The sequence below is a fragment of the Mixophyes fleayi genome, chromosome 1 (assembly GCF_038048845.1).
Source record: "Mixophyes fleayi isolate aMixFle1 chromosome 1, aMixFle1.hap1, whole genome shotgun sequence".
NCBI lineage: Eukaryota > Metazoa > Chordata > Amphibia > Anura > Limnodynastidae > Mixophyes > Mixophyes fleayi.
Window position 1 is genome coordinate 234,311,131 of NC_134402.1, and position 18,806 is coordinate 234,329,936.

Sequence of the window (18,806 nt, forward strand, 5' to 3'; positions counted from 1 at the left end):
TACACTCAAACATGAAGTAGGTTCAGTGATGTTTTGGGGTTGCTGAGCTGCATCTAGCACTAGGTACCTTGAACGTCTGCATGGCATCATAACTTCTGGAGATTAGCAGGTCACTTTGGTGCATAGTGGTTAAACCCAGTGTCAGAAAGCTGTGTCTCTGTTGAAGGTTATTGGTCTTCAAGGAGGGCAATGACTCCAGAAACACTTCAAAAGGTTCTCTGGAATGCTTGAAGACAAGACACTGGACTGTTCTTAAGTGGCCAACAATGAGTCCAGATCTAAGTCACATAGAACACCTGTGGAGAAATCTGAAAACAGCTGCTGGGAGAACTGGAGCAGTTTGCACAAACATAATGGACCAAACTTGTAGTAGAGAGGTACAGAAATCTTATTAAAAGCTAATTTAAAAGGATAAACCGTATAAAATTCAGACTGAAAAACAAATATGTTGTGATCTTAATAGAAAAATGGATTGTGGAGTCTAAATACTGTTATTTTCTCATTATGTTTAGAGAAAATTGTGAGTTTGAAAAAAGGGAACAGATGCCAATATTTTTGTCCACCACTGTATATTACACAAATACACCTGAATGTTTTCATGGTTGAAAATATTTCAGAAATTTCACTTTCCATAGTCACTCTGTGGAGAGTTTAATATGTATTTATGGGGTCTATTATTCATTGGTGGCTAGTGGGCGGCAGTAAGTATTTTGTTTCGTTGCATCTCTCAATAAGTCTGGCCTGTTAGGTTTTCTCAGTAAGGGTTTGAAAACTACTGTTCTGAATGATGTTGTTGTTGTTGTTGTTGTTGTTGTTGTTGTTTTAATTTTTTTTGTTTGTTTTTTCTTGTGTTCTTTAACATTATTATTTTGTTTCTCCATTCTTTTATCCTGCTCTTTTTGTGTTGCCCTCACTATCTATTCATCGCCCTGCTGGTGTTTCTTATCTGTGCTACCTGCCAGTCCCGGAACTTGCAGCCCGCGGAGTCATCCAGCAGGTGTTTCCTGTTCATGAACAGAGAATACTGAGCCGCCTGATGAAGTCCTGGGTCCAGGCAGTGTGTGAGAGGCAACCCCTAGGTAATGAGTAGCTAAATGAGGTAGTAGGTAAATATCCTCTCCTGTATAAGTGGCAATGCCATTTCATCATCTCATAATAACTTTTTTATGTAAGAGCCATTAAGATGAAGCAAATATCTAAACGTAAAAAGGGGTCTTTGTAAACTCTGTACATCAAATGTATTTGTACTATGATACGCTTTGTAATGACTGACTATAACTGAATTTTTGAATAAAATATTTGTTCCTTGTTAATAAATTACAGTAAATCATAATTACAAAGTGATTGAGCTCAGAGGGAAGACTACTTAATAGTTAAAGACTTTTGTAAGTAAAACTGTAGACTATATGCTAGAAGAATTAAATAGGGTCAGGAACATTCACTTTTATTTTTCCCTAAATGCTTCAACTGAAAAATATAAGTTCCCATATTTTCTTTCCAAAACGTACTTTATACAGTGAGTAATTCCGAGTCCACTCAGTGTTTCCGTTCATGTCATTCACTTTGTTTATAACCCCAGAATGTGCAGTGACCATTGTAAAAGTTTTTTCTAAGCCTTAAATGTACAATACATATTTCAGTAACATCATGCATCTTAAAATATAAATATTTTCCTTTTATATTTTCTTTTTTTATTTCCATGACTGTCATATTTATAACAAAGGACTTGGCTAGCATGTGTCAGATAATAAACATACTCCTAGAACAAAGAAACGTTTTGTGTACGGATACTAACTGGGCGTTAGAAATATTTGGCACTGTTATACCATGCCACCAACATACAGTACAAAATAGCAATATAGACACAAATAGGTGAGGCACAATCATTTACAACAAAGTATTTATTTTAAAAAGCCTACAATATATAGTGACGCCCACATATCTTTTGTCTGTGTGAGACTGTTGAGGAACAGCAAAGATGCTCAGTGTAAAAGAAAAATTGTAGGGGACAATAGTTGGCGTGTGTGTGTATATGTATATATGTGTATGTATGTGTATGTATGTGTATATATATATATATATATATATATAATGTGTGTGACAGCAGGAAGTAGAAATACTGCTCCTCGATAAGAAATGCTTTACATTTTTAAATCAATAATTAGTAAGCTGTTTGGTCTAGTATAGTGCTGGTCAATGTTATGGTTCTGAGAATTGTTTATCGTTTACACAGATGAGATCTGTGAGTATTTTGGGGTGAAGGTTGCCATGTATTTCTCCTGGCTCGGCTTCTACACATCATCCCTGGTCTATCCAGCTGTCTTTGGCATTATGCTATGGTTCTTCACTGAATCTGACCAGGTACGATCTTCCCCATATATGTATAGTTTCTATCCAACAGGTATACAGAATACTCCAGCAAGCCTGGTGATCTGCCTAGGTGCTGCTCAACGAATAATGTGATGGTATTGCTTAACCAAACTTTTTGTATAAAGATAAAAATGCCTGCTTGTGTGATATTACACTTAGGTGCCGATTCAATTCGGCCACGTTAGTCTAGGATTAACGCGGCGTTAGTACTATTACTTTTAATATGGTAATCTTAACCCGGATTTTTGCTCGCGCCCCTGAGAGCTACCTGCAAAATTCAGCTTTAAAATTACAGTACGAACAGTAATACTGCACACTTTTACCGTAGTAACGATAATAGTGTGCAGGCCGCGTTATTCCTAGAATAACGCGGCCGAATTGAATCGGCCCATTAATGTACTGCTACACAGGTGGTTTTCAGTTACATGTTTACATTTCATTCTATATATCAATTTATATTGATATATAGAATAGATCAATATGGATTCAATATTTATTGATATATATCAATCCAGAGTGATGTATGGCTACTAGCATACATCACTCTTCCTTATAATGTTTCTGCATAATGTTAGAATGTGAAAGTCACAGAAATAAACAGTCCCATAGCCCTAAACTCTGGCTATCACAGTTAGGTCCCTAACTGGTCGCTATCCACCTTTTTCCCACCACTCTTTCCTCTATTATAAGGTGGCAAAGTGTCCCAAACGTATTATTCTTTAGTGTTTTTATTATTCGGGAAGAGCTCTTTATGGTTACCTTTTGAAATAGATGTTTTATTCTTGAGATGAAGTTCATTTTTAATCTATTGAGAAGATAAAGAGTTTGATGACTACAACAGTAAGGTTTGCACCTTGTTTTATGCATTCTCTCTAGAAATGAGCATTTCCACCAGTCAGTTGTTGTTGTTTTCTTTTTGCAGACAAGCCGCGACATCTGCTGTGTGGTCTTTGCTCTCTTCAATGTAGTTTGGGCCACTCTGTTTCTAGAAGGGTGGAAACGGAGAGGAGCAGAGCTGGCCTACAAGTGGGGGACATTAGATACCCCTGCTGAATTTATTGAAGAACCACGGCCACAGTTCAGGGTAAGTTATAATTGTTTGGAATCGAAGGCTCTTATGCTTCTACTATTAAAGAAAATTAATTGGTCTTTCCATGGCATCAGTTCACTTATTAATAGTCGAGATGTAATCATTTGTAGCAGACTGTCCATTTGCTATGCTTTAACTATTTTCTCTGGCAACTCTCCTATTATTGATCATCTTATGTAGGGTGTCAAGAGGGTCAGTCCAGTGACAAACTGTGAAGAGTTCTACTACCCTCCATGGAAGCGACTCCTATTCCAGTCCTGCGTCAGTCTGCCTGTCTGCATGTCCTGCCTCTGCTTCGTCTTTCTTGTGATGCTTGCTTGCTTTGAGCTTCAGGTAAGTATTAATAGAAATTGATGGTCCTGTATTTGTATGTAATGACTCCATTACAGTATTTCCAATGGAGCATGTCTAAGGAAAAACATTACATTTGTCTATTGCAGGGGAAAAAAATATTACTCCTTCGCTTAAATATTATAATTTGAAAATATTAGGTAGGTTTAGATGGAATTTGATTCCATGTTAGATAATTTTATATTTTAATGCCAGGTCATTATGTTTTACTAGCAAGTAACTGATTGGAGGAAATATAATGTCCCTTTGTGTTATGGGGCACCTACCCACACATGTACCTTCGTTGTTGTATGTAATGTGCAAATTTCATTTTTTTTCTTCCGTAGAAATCCGTTATGGATTTCTCAAGTACAGATATTGTTTGTCACTGTCAGAGATCTGACTGTAATGGATGCTCTACTCACAATACGTTTCAGTGACATGGTTCTTCGTTTATTGTAGCCCCTATACAGGAACATTTGGTACTGTTCAAATATAGGCCAAGAGGTCTATGCACCTTCTGCATGCTCCTGTGTTTATATACAAATACATATTTGAGGGAAATGTAGACAAGAGTTTAGCTTCCATGCTTAATTCCCACATGCATATTTACATGAATATATTGAATATATACAGGACACTAGTGCACCTGCGTTCATCCAATGCGTGCACAAGCAAATTCAATAGCTGAATACTTTGGGCTATCCATATAATATATAGGGCATTTTGAAGGATATGTTGAGTCCATACTGTGACGTTGTTGTCTGTGCGTGTGCATTTGTATATGTGATGTAAGTTTGTGTCTCTGGTATCTAGAAGTTACTGAATTGGATAGTGCTATATATCTTGAAGTACACCCTGATATTGGATATGTTCAACTTTTGTGGAGTCTGTGTTTATCCCAAGGAGACATAAAAGGTCATTATTGCCATCGGAAGCCCTGACTATGTACTACAGTGTATTGGATGCACCCTCTAAAAGAACGCATCTAACGCTTATCTTACTTTTACATTTATTTTGACATTTTAAATAGTGTTTTGCACTTTACTTCCAGCCTGGCCTGCACTGATGATTTCACTGGCTTTCAAATCCTCATAATTGACTATTTACTCTGGGGATTTGTCAGCAGAGGTGAATGTCGGTGCTCATACACCAATTAAATGTAAACAATGCAGAAATTTAAATGTAAGAGACGTGCTATATGCACTATACTATATGTTCTATATCTAACACACTGTAGCATATAGGCTTAATGTATTAAAAAATACATAAAAAAGTATTTAAATTCCATAACATTAAGAAATAAAAGACTGGTGCACTTGTTGGAGAATCCTGTTTCATGGTATTATATGTGCTGTAAATGACTATCTTTAATTTCAATTTATATTCTTAACCGAGGGTCACATTGAGACTTTCTTTTGCTGTAACTGGTGCCCTCTGTCATTTACACACCATCACATTGGTGCAGGAGAATAAGTGGAGGCAGACAGTGGTCTGCATTGAGGGTGTTTTCAGCTTCCCAGTCATGATGCTGTAAAGTTGCTGTGCTCTTACAATAGAAGAGAGATGTGCTCACAAATTGGCCAGGTTTGTTCTGTCTTCATCCTGTGTTCTTTTACAGGAGTTTGTCCTCAGCATCAAAGAACTCCCTCGGCTTGTGCGCTTCTTCCCAAAGATCCTCTTGGCTGTTATAGTTAGTTCTTGTGATGAAGTGTACAGGAAGATTGCGTACTGGTTAAATGATATGGGTATTTAGAATTTATTTAATTCTTGCTCCTCTTCTTTCTTTACTTATTATTGTCTTTGTTGCCTTGTTTTGCTCCAATTATAGTACATTTTCTATTTTGCCTTCCCTTTTATTTTATTCATTACTTATCTTCTTTTCTCTGTTTTTGTCTATACATTCCTCCCTTCCATTTACTGTTTCTTTTTCCTTCCTTCTCTTTGCAGAGAATTACCGTTTACAGAGTGCCTATGAGAAACATCTAATCATCAAAATTGTTTTAGTAAGTAATCTGCCAAATAAGTGTATCGGATAAAAGGATGAGATCACATTTGTGACATAGGACTAGATGCCAGCATGGAATGAGGCTCTTTTCAGGTGCATAGATGGGAGTAATTCCTGGTTAGTCTCCGCTGTCTAGAATGTAGAAAACCAGTAGTAACATATGTTGTAGAAATCTGTGTGTAATTCAGGAGATGATAGGAGTTGTGTTTCTAAGGATGAACCTTCTTATTGAAACACCATTGTCTGCTGTGTCTTTCTCCTTATCCCTCTCCTCTAAGCTTGTTGTTTTTCTTGTTTAAATGTAAGTCATCTATATCTTTTTGCTTCTTTTAATCCCACTGATTTTCTTTCTTTTCTTTTTTTTCTCTCCTAAGTTCCAGTTTGTAAATTCCTACTTGAGTCTTTTCTACATCGGTTTCTACCTCAAGGACATGGAGCGACTCAAGGAGGTGAGTGTTTGCATCTTCCTCCTACTCTTCTTGTTTGCGTTTTTAGGTTGCTAATATGTCGTTCTTGTGAAGCTATGCATTTGAGCCATTATGTATTGCCATTGTTTAAGGAGGCTTTATTACCAGTATGACCAGAGTGTAATAATATGGCATATATTTCTTTTAGAAAATATTAAGAGTCTCTCCTTTACAAACTGTTTAATTATCTGACATGTTTAAAGTTAATTGTTCATTCAACTCCGTCAGGTTTTTGTCCTTTAGATAAATTTGAATAGGTTTGATTATACATATATAGTGTTGTTCCTCTTTAGTGCAGGTGTGTTGCTACCTGGAGAATAGGCTACATTTCTCCAAGTACATGCCACCTATAAGTCCTACATTAGTAATAAGGAGGAACATTGTAGTATTGTGTACAATAAACGGATCAGATTTATTGTTTTCATGTTTTATTACATTATACAATTATATACTGAACCATATTTTCAGATGTTTTTGTTTTTTTTTTTGTTTTTTTTTATTATGGTTATTCTTACATACTTTTCCTTACTCAATATCCTTTCTTTGCCAAACTCTTACTACCGCCTTAAAATTTTCACCATCTTCAAGGTCATTGTTCAATCGTGGAAGGACATACATGTCTAGGAAATGAAAGTATTTAAAGATGTCTAGTTTTCACAAAATATAAGCAGAAAAAAACTCTGCTGCTATAGGGACCATTCCTCTACTGACAAATTTACCTCCCTAGCTGTAGCTCTTGTCGAGTTACAGCAAGTGTTGAGTCCTACTATCAGCTATCAGCTTAAATTGTTGCTTGTCTTTCCAAGACTGCACAGACAGAACTCATACCCACCTGCTCCTCTCGCCTTGCCCTCCTTGCCAGGTGGTGCTGCGGGTGTGACGAGAAGAATGATACTCAAACCGACTGTGCAGCGTACAATCATTTGCAACCAGCTACAGATAGTTGAGGAATTTATAGTATAGAATTATCCTTGTATTAGTTGGGTTTAACTAATTATATTTTGTTCAAAACTGACATTTTTTCCTTTAATGGTCTTTTATTATCTAACTTTGACCTAATTACTGTACTGCATGCATGTGGTTTATCTTTGCATGATATTCATTGTGCATTCTACATCTTGGTTTAAAGCTGACTCACATGTCACAGGTCCCCTCTAAATCTTCCTTTCATACCTCCACTGATGAAGATTTAGTTCACCTTATTGGACAGCTGCAGAAGTATTGTCAGTAATTACTCAAGAATGACTTGACCCTTCTAGCAGGGTTACATTTTTTCAGTAAACTTATGTAAAAAGTTTTTCCATGCACCATTGCTTGGAGCATTCAAAATGCATGGATCTGTGTCTCTGGGTTGGAGAAGGTGATATTGGTATGCGGTTCAGTCTTTTAGACTGAACAGATTACTGTATATGGAAGCATTCTTCTGTATCATTGTGTCTCAACTGGATGAATAGGTTGTTTATGGCACAGATGAGCAGACATACATAAATGTTCCACTATATACTGTTGATACAGTTATACTGTATAAAATTCCCTTAATGTTTCCAAGCAATATTAATTATATGTTTATAGAACCTGCAGGTGTTTGTGGTTAAACATCCAGCCCTCAAATACACATTTTTACTATTTTAAGTATGCTATATATGAATGTAAATCGAATAATATAATATGGTGGATTATAGATTCACTTTAAATATGACGTTTCACTCCATATCACTATTAATTTAAATTTAGAATACCTCTTAGCGTTGTCATATACCCAAGGCAAAAGTCTGGACAGATTATTATCGTTTGCTGCAAACATAAAGTCAACGGAATGATTTTTATCTAATAAAAAAAAAAAATGGAGAAAAATGTTGTAACCAGGCTCAAGCAGTTTAAGCAGCAGTCGGTACCATTTTAGTGTTATATCATGCTGTTCCTTCCAACTCCGACACACTCCCTTATGGATTTTTTTTTCTGCTAAGTGGAGCCTCAAAAAGTAGTCAGTGCCATAATCTATAACTTTGAAGTGGACAACCAAGTATCCATATGTTTAATCAATATTATGTTGTTCAAAATAAAAGATTAGCTCTTTTGAATCCCAAACATGTGCCTCTGCTTTAACCCTTCCATTTCTTTTTTACACTTATTCTTCATTGTTTATTCTCCTTTTTCTTTCTCTCCCCACCCTCCCCCTTATTTTTTCCTCCACCTTCTACCTTCCTTTCCCAACCTCCTTGCAGCTCCTGCTCGTTTTCTCTCTACCCCAAAGCTTCACCCGTCAGATTAAAGGTGCCCTCCTCCCTTTCCTCACCCTCCAGTTTCACCTGTTCCTCATCGTCCTCAGGGCGCTGCTCAGATCAGCCAGACGCTTCTTCAAGTCTAAAGTATGAGAATGGGAGGGTGGGTTGGGGCATTGTGGGGGGCAATGGACACATCGGCCTGTTCAGCCTGGGTAGCAGCATGTTGGTAGCTCTACGTAAACAAGAGTTTGAGGGTCACATGTAGCCTACAGTTTGATGTCTGCTTTAATTACACTTGGGAAAATGTATACATAACATTTTGTTGTAGTAAAAAAAAAAACATTTAACAAGAATGAAAGCACTATAGTGTCAAGGATAACAAACATTTCTAATGCTTTTCTGCAGATTCCAACTCGTGATCTACAATAATCTCTGCATTTGATTTACAGGCTTTATAGGATAAAATGGGATTTAGTGGGCTTTTTTATCCATGCTAGGCCTCAACCTTGCCTAAAGGATACTGAGAGACTCTTGCTAATATTAAAAGCACAGCTGAGTACATGATGCATAGTGCATGCATCAAAACTAAGGCAAGATAGACTGAATGTTGAGGCCGTGGTTATCTCATATTGACATGAAACTGGATATATATGTTCAACCTGATCCACTTTAGTCTTATTTGCACAGGTGCTGATTAATATATGATAAAGATGCCCAGAACTTCCTTTACTTATGTTCTATACAAATGCATGTAGTATGGCCCAACATTGTTTATATGACACTATTCTAACCACAAAATGTAGCACACTTTAAATGTATGTTATATGAAAGCTATTGTAAAGCTATTTGTCCCTCCACCACATGTATTGGGTTCCCTCATTCTAAAAATGTAAAAATGTTATCACCATTAGCAAAATTTCACAATTACCAAATGTTTAATATACAAGATCCTAAAAAAAAAATGTCATTACATCATTTCAAACAATCTGCTGATTTAACAGTGTGTTTGCTAAAGTACTTTGTTTAGTTTTATGTAACCATTTTAGTGCAAAGGATTAGAGCGGCTCACTCTTCATGCTCTCCATTACAGCAAGGACACTTGTCCTATCAGTTGGATGATTAGTAGGAAGTATTAGGGAATTCATATTGCTAAGAGGTATTAGTAAGATACTTATCATTCAGTAAAATATTATTGGGGGGGGGTTACCACATCTCTGCTTGCCATGCTTTGCTGCTTTTTAACAAGAGGCATTGCCTCTAGCAGACTGTGGTAAGATGAAGCATCTCAAGGGCTGCATTCTTATAATGTCACTGGTTTATAGTGATAGGTTGAATTAGCATGAATATTGGCTCAGCCCAAAATAAATCTGTTTTCACTCTTCTGTATGAATATCTTCTGGATAGAACCAGTCCCTGAACCTACTATGTTTTGTCATGAACAAATATGGACACGTCTTTTTAAGTGAGATCGGTTTAGTTTACTTTGTTCATATTCATTTGATGCTATACTTCATTATTGCTGCATCTTTTTTTTCACTTTGGGCATACTGCTATATGCTGTTTCTTTGTAGGACCAATAATGTCTGGAAATCCTTTCAATTGTGCATTGTTTTTCTTCTTACATACAGATGCTGGCCACGCTCCTGGTTATACGGCAGTTTCTGCAAAACATAAAGGAGGTCTCGCAGCCACACCTGTACCAGAAAGTGCAGCAGGGGGAAATCAATCCGAGATCAGTTTGGCTCTTTGTTCAGTATGCACTAAGGAGGCTAGTGCAGAAGTATGCATTCCCTCAGCGCCCTACAAGGGTGCCTGGGGATCCTCTGGAGCCTGGTGCAGGAGGACGTAAGAAATGCTTAAATGGAGGTTGTGGTGTACCTGAAGAGGAAGAAGAAGGCATCTCTGATGATGAGGAGTTAGAAGAAGAAAGCATCATGGATTGTGGGCTTAAATTGAAGAGAGTTAGCTTTTTGGAAAAGGGGGAAAAGCGAGTGGAAGAGTGCATACTTTCCCAGGACGAAATGGGCTTTTTACAGGAAGGGAGTCCTACACTTGTTGAAAGGGGCAGCGACCCAGCCTCTGTTTTTCAGCTTGGGGATGATGAAGAAGATGAGAAAGAAATTGGTGTCGGGCTGCAGGAAATTGAGGAACAGGAATCTGGGGTAAAGCTGAGGCCGCAGAGGAGGAGGAGAAAAAGGCTGCATGTGGAGCATGAGCAGGGCAGGGAAGGTGATGAGGAGGAAGAGGAGAGTGGGAGGAAGCAGAAACGAGAGTCATGGATGGACCCTCCAGAAGACCACTATCCTACAAAGTTGACACAAGCTGAGGTGGAAAGTTGTATGAAGAATTATCAGGTGAGATAGATGATGTCATTACTCTTGACTGAGCGTATCATATTTACAGAAAAGTAATACAATCATTTCTATCTATAACACAAACTTGGATATATGTAGCCCCCTGCCACCATGTGTGACCTTTAGGTGTGCATCAATTAGTAACACACCTCCTCCCTCCTCTGCTCTTACTAGCTCTTGGATGTGGTTATTCGTAACCTGAGGGGACCCGCTCATGCAGTGCTTGCAACTGGGTCTTTTCATGAGAACACAAAAGGTGGTAGGGTGGTGGTGCAGCACAACAGCTAAATTGAGCTCCAGGCCATCTCTCTTATACAAAGTAAAGGAACTTTTTGTACACTCATTCAGCTTCCACTCATTCACAGGACTTAGGTTGCACTTGAGTGGACAGTTAATCAAGATGGCCTCTCTCCCTGTCACATGTTCTCTCTCTCTGAGGTAAAATCTCAACTGGGGTTTCTATTAGCCACATGATTATTCTTACAGACACTGTCTGGCAAGTGTTCCTTGGTAATATATTCAGAATTTTCATGTAAATCACCTCAGTAATGACAGATACCTCATGGTACGTGTATTCTCACTGGTTATACTACATGTGCATAACACCCACAAAACACATCTACTCACTAGTCAGCTACTCACTAGTTACAAATAATGAATATAGCAGCCAATCTTGTATGCTTGTCAACAGGATAAGTCTTGGTACTCCTGCAGGTAATGGTGTTTCACACTCAGACTAAAACTCATCACAGGTGCTATGTCCCCATCTATCTCTGCTGTTCCTGGGACTTGAAACGGGAAGGTACCGGGACCCCGTCTTTTTCTGGAGAAGGAATAATGAATCTCTTGTGTTCCCCTGCTACAGATTTAAGTTCACATTACTGAATCCACATCTTGTGACTGATTAATGGGAGCTGTCAGTGTGTTTATGGCTGTTTTTTTTTTATATAAAATAAATATATATATATATATATATATATATATAATGTGTGTAACATATCTATTTTTGTCCAGTGAGTGTGAATTATCTCCTCATATAATCTTGCTTCTGGTTAGATTATAATTGTACATATGCTTTCCTTAGGATACCTTCCAGGATTATCAAGAGATGTTTGTGCAGTTTGGCTATGTGGTCCTCTTCTCATCTGCTTTCCCCCTCGCTGCAGTATGTGCCCTTGTCAATAACCTCATTGAAATCCGCAGTGATGCCTTCAAGCTGTGCAGTGGGCTACAGAGACCATTTGGTCGACGCGTGGACGGTATAGGACAGTGGCAAGTAAGGAGCTGGTGGGTGTGGACAGCAGTAAGAGATTTCCAAAGATCAAGGTTTGATCCCCCTGTTTCTAATTCCAAGTTGCTCTTGTATTCTATATTATACTCTATAAGTAGTTCTTTCATTCTTTAGTAATTGGGATCTAACTTGTGCAAAAGCAGTATTCTACTGATTACACTTTCACAAAAAATAAAGCCTATTATTTGAAAAGTTACGTTGAAGAAAATAATTTTTGGGATGGTAAGAAGTTTCCATCTTTTGCAGAACGTTATGGAGGCAATGGGCGTCATAGCCATTATCGTGAACTGTTACCTGATTGGACAGTGTGGGCAGCTTCAGAGACTGATACCCTGGCTGGGTCCTGAATCAGCCATCATATTTATTGTTGTCCTAGAGGTTTGTAACAGTCTCATGCATAATCATTGGGAAATGAGAATGTGAATAAACTAGTCAAATGTTCAACAGTTGTGTTTTAGGCCCTGTACAGACAGGCATTATTGAAATCCATTCTCCAGGCTGTTCTTAAGAGGTAAATGTTGGAAAGTAACCTCCAGTCTTATGACAGTAGGTAGCAGGACTGGAATATTGAAAAATAGAGATGGTCTTTTTTTTCCTCTTTTTCTGACAACCATGTGCATAGAGATCAATGATATGTACGTGACATTCACCTCTCATAAAAACAGAATAAAGAAGAGAGAGAAATAAGGAATCCTATTTGCACATAGCCTATCTTTATGTTGTCAGATCTGCACGGTGGTAATTCTGACTAACCTGACTGTATACACATGCAAATAAATATATTTGGTCATATGGGTCTACAGTCTACATTCAGTACTGCATGCTATATCTTGATGGTCATTTCATGTAATCCATGAGTATAGGCCCTTACAACTCAAGAGCCTTGGAGTGGTGTTACATGGGCTCTTTGAAAGCCAATGCTTTTCCAGCTGTCTCTAGCGATTAATCACTCCCGCGTGACAGATGAGGATCATTCCCTCTTCATTTTAACCTGTCACCATGGCTGCAATTCAGCTTTATGAAACTTAGCATTTTCCTAGCTAGAAGAATGATACCATTTAAGGCGTCGCTATGACGCCACACTAAGTTTGGATTGCCTTTTGTGGTGCTGTTTTGCTGTGTGAAGCCAGCCTTGAAACATGTAAAACCTGTCAGAGTCATAATGTTACAGCTGAGAAAAGGGAAAAGCTCTGAGATAAGGCTCATAAGTTGAAAAATATAACAATTGAAAACAATGATTCATCTGTAGAATAGACACTGTAAGCATTTTTGTGCTTTACTTTTATGTATGGGCGGCTCTTATAATTATACAAGGGTTCCTCCTTGTCCTACTCTTTTTATTGTCCATGTTTGGTCTTTCTGATGGAAAGAGCTGAGCAGATAAAAGAGTTCAATTCTCGATGGATACTAGGCACAGGAACATGTGTTACTCTGCTTCCACATGTTAAAATGAGATTCATTGTTGTTATTATTGTCAATTTGTAAGGTGTCACAGTCCCTCCCAGCTCTGGGCTGTGGGAAAAATGGAGCATACATAAAATGGTATGCGGTCTAGGGCTAGACATTCATTTGGTCGACATTCACAAAGTCGACAACATTGGGTCGCCCATATTATTGGGTAGACAATTCACATGAATTGGGAGCATTACTGTGACATAAGTGACCCCAATCTATATTATGGCACACATTAGAGCCCCCAGTTCAGATTATGCCCCATTAGGCAGCTGTGTGTGCAACTCACTTCTTGTAGACACAAAAGTCATCAGTTCTGCAACAAGATTCGGGAGATGCGCAGCAGTCCAGTTACTGCAATCTTCTGCTTTAATGAAAGTCGCTCTGGCATGCCAGACTACACAGCGCTGTGTGCCATGTCTGGCACCCGTGCCGGGGGTTGCCGACCCCTTCACTAAGGTGGCAATGATTAGGGTAATTTTTAACCACCCTGATATGTATGTAATACCCACTGTTCAACTGTGTACTTATTAACACATGAAAATTGCATCAAACTGAGTTGGATGTATGGAATTTGTTTGCATATAAGAGCTCCTGAGCTTTTCTGCTCAGAGTCGGGGTACCAGATTTACAGGGACCTCAGCGTGTATGTATGTTAAGAACATTATATCATTTTTGTGTTTTATTTCTTGCAAAAATATTAATGACATAGTTCATGTTAATGAAGTCACACAGAATACATAAATTATACAAGTGATATAGTTGTTTGTCCTAACTTCTAGAATAAACAGAGTTTATTAATCCAACTTGTTTATGTTTTACTAGTTGTGCACTTGTCTTTTTTGGATCCGTCTTCACCTATCACTTGTATTCCACTGAGATGGTATCTGTAGTTTGGGAACCTTTTAGTTTACATTGCATATTTGAGGAACTCCTCCAACATACCGTTACACTTTTTGGAATCAGTTTTCTCTTCTTTTGCAATCTGTGTTTCATTCCTCGTACTGACTTCGCAGTCCTTTCTGAGGTTGATAAATGGAATGCTAAAAGCTGATTGCTCTCTTTATGAACTGAGCGACGCTTACACTTTTTTCTTATTGTAGCACTTTGCACTGCTCCTGAAATACATTATACATGTGGTGATTCCAGACATTCCTGGATGGGTGGCTGAGGAGATGGCAAAACTGGAATACCAGAGGCGAGAAGCATTTAAGGTATACATTTCAACGCTTGTGAAGGCTGAATTGCTAGGGCTGCCAATCAGAATGATGTATGACAGAAATGAATGAGCTAACCTGGCTAAACAATATATTTAGAAAAAGTGTTTGTCATATTCAGTCATCTGTGAAAGTCATTATATGTTCAAAGGCCTTCTATGAAGTGTACCTACCAATGTATATGTGGCGAGGGTCCTCCTTACCAATTACTGCAATGTGTAAACCTTTATTTTTAGTCTTTGTGACCCAGTTTAACCAGTGATTGTTAATGCTAGCAACATAGTTAAAAGGAATACTGGCTGCATGTACATAATTCCACATAGCTGGTAGTTAAAATTTAAGCTAGCTCCTGACAACTATGTGTTTTTAACAATAGTCCATCTAAATGTTACTGTAAAGATATCTTTCTTTTAATTTTTTTGCCATATAATAGTAGCTGCATTGAAAGAGTGTGAATACAGTCAGGAACACTAGAAGTGTATTGTGTACCAATAGATAAAGTCTGTATTCATATTTTTCCTCCATTGTTAATAGAAACATGAGCGGCAGGCCCAGCACCGCTACCAACAGCAGCAGCGCAGGAAGCGGGAGGAGGAAGAGAGACAGCGCCATGCAGACTATCATGCAAGAAAAGAGCGAGAGTCTAGAGGAGGAGATGAAGGAAGATCTGGACAAGATTCCCAAACACATGAGAAGAACTCAAGTAAAACTAAGCCATGTGGTCCCCAAGGAGGGAGCACTCATGATAAACCGAAGAGGCCTAGCTCCCTGCTGGCTAGCAATAATGTGCTCAAGCTCAAACAAATTATACCCCTGCAGAGCAAGTTCTTGTCGGGGACAAATGCCAAATCTCCACAGTCTCCTCCAGGGGGGGATACCAAAATCCAAAGCTTCCTGAGCTTCAAGTTCTTGAAATCCCCCGAAACACGGAGAGAGGCAGCACCAGAGAGAGCCCATTCTCCAACCAAACCTTTCCATCCTGGGAAGTTGTTTAACTTTGGCAAGGGAGAAGGACAAATGGGGGGTAATGGGTTGGGAGCACCTATCTCCTTGCAACCTCGAGGTGCAACAGCTGTGATAGCCTCTTCAGATGGGGCAGTTCCTGGAAAGTCTCAGCTTAATGGAGTTTCAGAAGACATGCCTATGGATGATGTGGATGACCAGGGAAGGGCACATAAACAGTGAAATCCCTTGACCTTACAACTGCCTCCATCCCTCTTGCAGACTAAAGGCATGGAAGCACTGCACGAGGTGGGTTACTATTGGGGAAAATGTTTTCCCTTTCCAAGAATCATCTTTGCACATAGCAATGAGGATTCAACTGGTCCGGAGATGCAACCTTGCAACTTGAGCTACACTGGTGCAATATGCTGTATACAGCTGTACCACTTTGCAAAAAGAAGGTGCTGTGCTGTATAATAATGAAGAGTATCACTATACACTTCCAGCCTTACTGGATAATGAACTTTTTGTGCTATGTAATGATTCTGAGTATCCCTATACACCTCAAGCTTTTGGATAAGTGGAATTTGTTATTCAGACTCACTGCAGTGTACCATGATGATGATATTGATGAGTATCATGTGCTCATTGACTCTTATCATAAATATGTCATGGTATACACAGTAACTTAGTAAATCCAATACATATCTCAGCCCTTAATAGTCAAATTGCAGAGGTGTATAGTGATGACAGCTATTTCTATAAAGAAAACATCCACATCTCTTTCCCACTGTTCAGATACAAATGGCAAAAAAAGCTCTTGCAGGATGGAAATGCTTAAAAAATGGAGAAGGTGTTATGGGTATTGCAGATGGCTATTTCTCCTGCAGTAACTTTTTGCAGGTCAATCTGGCTGTGGAGAGGGTTAACCTTGTCCCTACAACCTTTCACCATTGATAAGGCCCTCTCTTTGTCTTCTTCAATCCTATAACCCCTTTGCTGGCAAAGGGGCCATAAATACCGGTGTTCTCCACAATACAGTGAATTAAGAAAGATCATCTTTATTCAGTTGGGAGCATCCTAGGTGAATTTCTGAAGGTCTCAGCCATGTGACTTTGGTCCCAGTATTGTTGGTGGTGAAGTACTATTCAGTGAGTGAAAGGGCTCCACAGTTGAGTGCCTCTGTGTTACATTTTATCCATTTCATTTGATAGCTTATTCAATAATTGTATAACTGTATTGGAGAAGTTAAAACAGGAAACCGTTTCACGTGATCTTGTTATGTATTAGAACAATGTGCTCCGTCTTTCCTCCTAACCTTATGCCCCATACTCTTAAACAATTTGACACTTTATTGTAGTTACACTTCCATGAGTGGGATAGCAATAGGCCTTGTAAAAACAGATCTGCAAAGATTCTGGAAGTCCTACTATGATAGATCTCTCCACCACATAGTAATGGCATAAATCTCCGTGGCTGTATACAGACATACATGTTGTGCTTATATACATCACAGGTTAGCAGCTTGATCATGTGTTTAGTTAGCTTTCCACTGTAATATATATTTGATGTAAACATTAATGGAGACACCCAGAAACATGGAATACACCTAGTATGTGCAAATTCACACTGGTGCTGTTCATGTGGACAGATTATAATACAGATAATTGCCCTCAACCCAAGTTACAATTATGCAGGTGGTTTATCTTAAGCTAGTGGCTTGTTTTCTTTTACACTTTTATTTAATACAAAATTGCCATGGTGTTGGTCTCTATGCTTCTGCTCATGTTTCCCCTTGGCTGGTGAAGTCTTCCCGTCTGAGAAATCATGTAGCATCACCTTAATCATGGCTGATTTTTACATATCTACAAATCTAGCTGAACATGTAAACGCAATAAGAGAGCGGTCATAGGGAGCTTATGAACACCAGCATTTTGTAGTTAAAATGCAGCATGTCATTTCTTCATTTCCCTCCCATAAAATGTGTATATAGAGTCCTGGTTTCTGTAACGCAATTATATGACCGGAACATGGACTCTACATCACCCATTATAATGTGAGTAAAGATGAAATGATGCATTTCATTAGCTGAAAAGCCAGGTATTTTGAAGCTTTGCATGACACACCCCTTGCCTATGACAGTCTTCTGCTGCATACTAACCACCATTCTAGATAACTGTGACTGTGCTCCATTCCTCCTCTATAGCCACCTGAGCACGGGCAGGTCCAGTGATTCAGCCTAAGCACTATATGACAGCACCTGTGCCCACACATGGGTGGACAGATTGGATAGGTACGATCTTCCAGAAGTCTGGAAAAACACCCTGGCCACATGGAGAGCAATGCTGCATGAGGCGATCCCTTATGTCCAATGCCTTTTTGATCTTAATTGCATGCCTGGCCGTTTTGGGGTCTGAAGCACTGACCTTGTCTTATGAGATTATCCTGTGTGGCTGAGATGTTGTGTGGAAAATCATGTTTTTCATATAATCCATGTCCCTTATTTACACATTTCATATCACTGACCTGTATATGTTCATTCTGACATTAGGTTGAATGTTTATGGTATTCCTGCAGATATTGGGACAGACAGCCAGAGGTACTAGTTTAGGGGTAGGCAACCTGCGGCTCTCCAGGTGTTGTGAAGCTACAAGTCCCAGCATGCTTTGCCAGTAGATAACCAGCAGATAGGTGGCAAGGCATGCTGGGATTTGTAGTTTCACAACGCCTGGAGAGCCGCATGTTGCCTACCCCTGAATATTTACTAGTTGAATCTTAGAACACACAGTTTTATCGTGAATCCTTTACAATGAGGAAACCGATTTATCATTATTATTATTTTTAACAGCTTGTAAGCCACTGAAGAACTTTAGATGATTTGTTTTTGGACAGAGATAAACAACAATTAAAGCCACAAAAGATATTAAACACATTAATTTACAGTGGCATTATATGTTCCTATAGGAACACACACACCAAATTGTAAATATGCTTCAAACCCGGGTGCATATATTTAAAATGCAGACCTGATTAGTTAAGAGTTTCTCATTTCATTGTTGC

The 18,806-nt window shown here is 38.7% G+C and overlaps 1 protein-coding gene across 2 annotated transcripts in view; it reads left to right on the plus strand.

The window, feature by feature from the left end:
• ANO8 (anoctamin 8) overlaps positions 1-17,002 on the plus strand; it is a 52,533-nt gene extending 35,531 nt beyond the window's left edge. Inside the window, exons 6-18 of one of the 2 annotated variants that reach the window (XM_075207849.1) lie at positions 963-1,079; positions 2,234-2,361; positions 3,293-3,454; positions 3,641-3,793; positions 5,412-5,538; positions 5,741-5,796; positions 6,173-6,247; positions 8,491-8,634; positions 10,119-10,844; positions 11,929-12,120; positions 12,382-12,513; positions 14,691-14,801; positions 15,339-17,002. In XM_075207849.1, the coding sequence (XP_075063950.1) occupies positions 963-1,079; positions 2,234-2,361; positions 3,293-3,454; positions 3,641-3,793; positions 5,412-5,538; positions 5,741-5,796; positions 6,173-6,247; positions 8,491-8,634; positions 10,119-10,844; positions 11,929-12,120; positions 12,382-12,513; positions 14,691-14,801; positions 15,339-15,989 (2,774 nt within the window). In that variant the 3' untranslated portion in view covers positions 15,990-17,002. The remainder of the gene's footprint in view (positions 1-962; positions 1,080-2,233; positions 2,362-3,292; positions 3,455-3,640; positions 3,794-5,411; positions 5,539-5,740; positions 5,797-6,172; positions 6,248-8,490; positions 8,635-10,118; positions 10,845-11,928; positions 12,121-12,381; positions 12,514-14,690; positions 14,802-15,338) is intronic. The other variant, XM_075207858.1, reaches the window with a different exon arrangement.
• Positions 17,003-18,806: the final 1,804 nt, after the last annotated feature.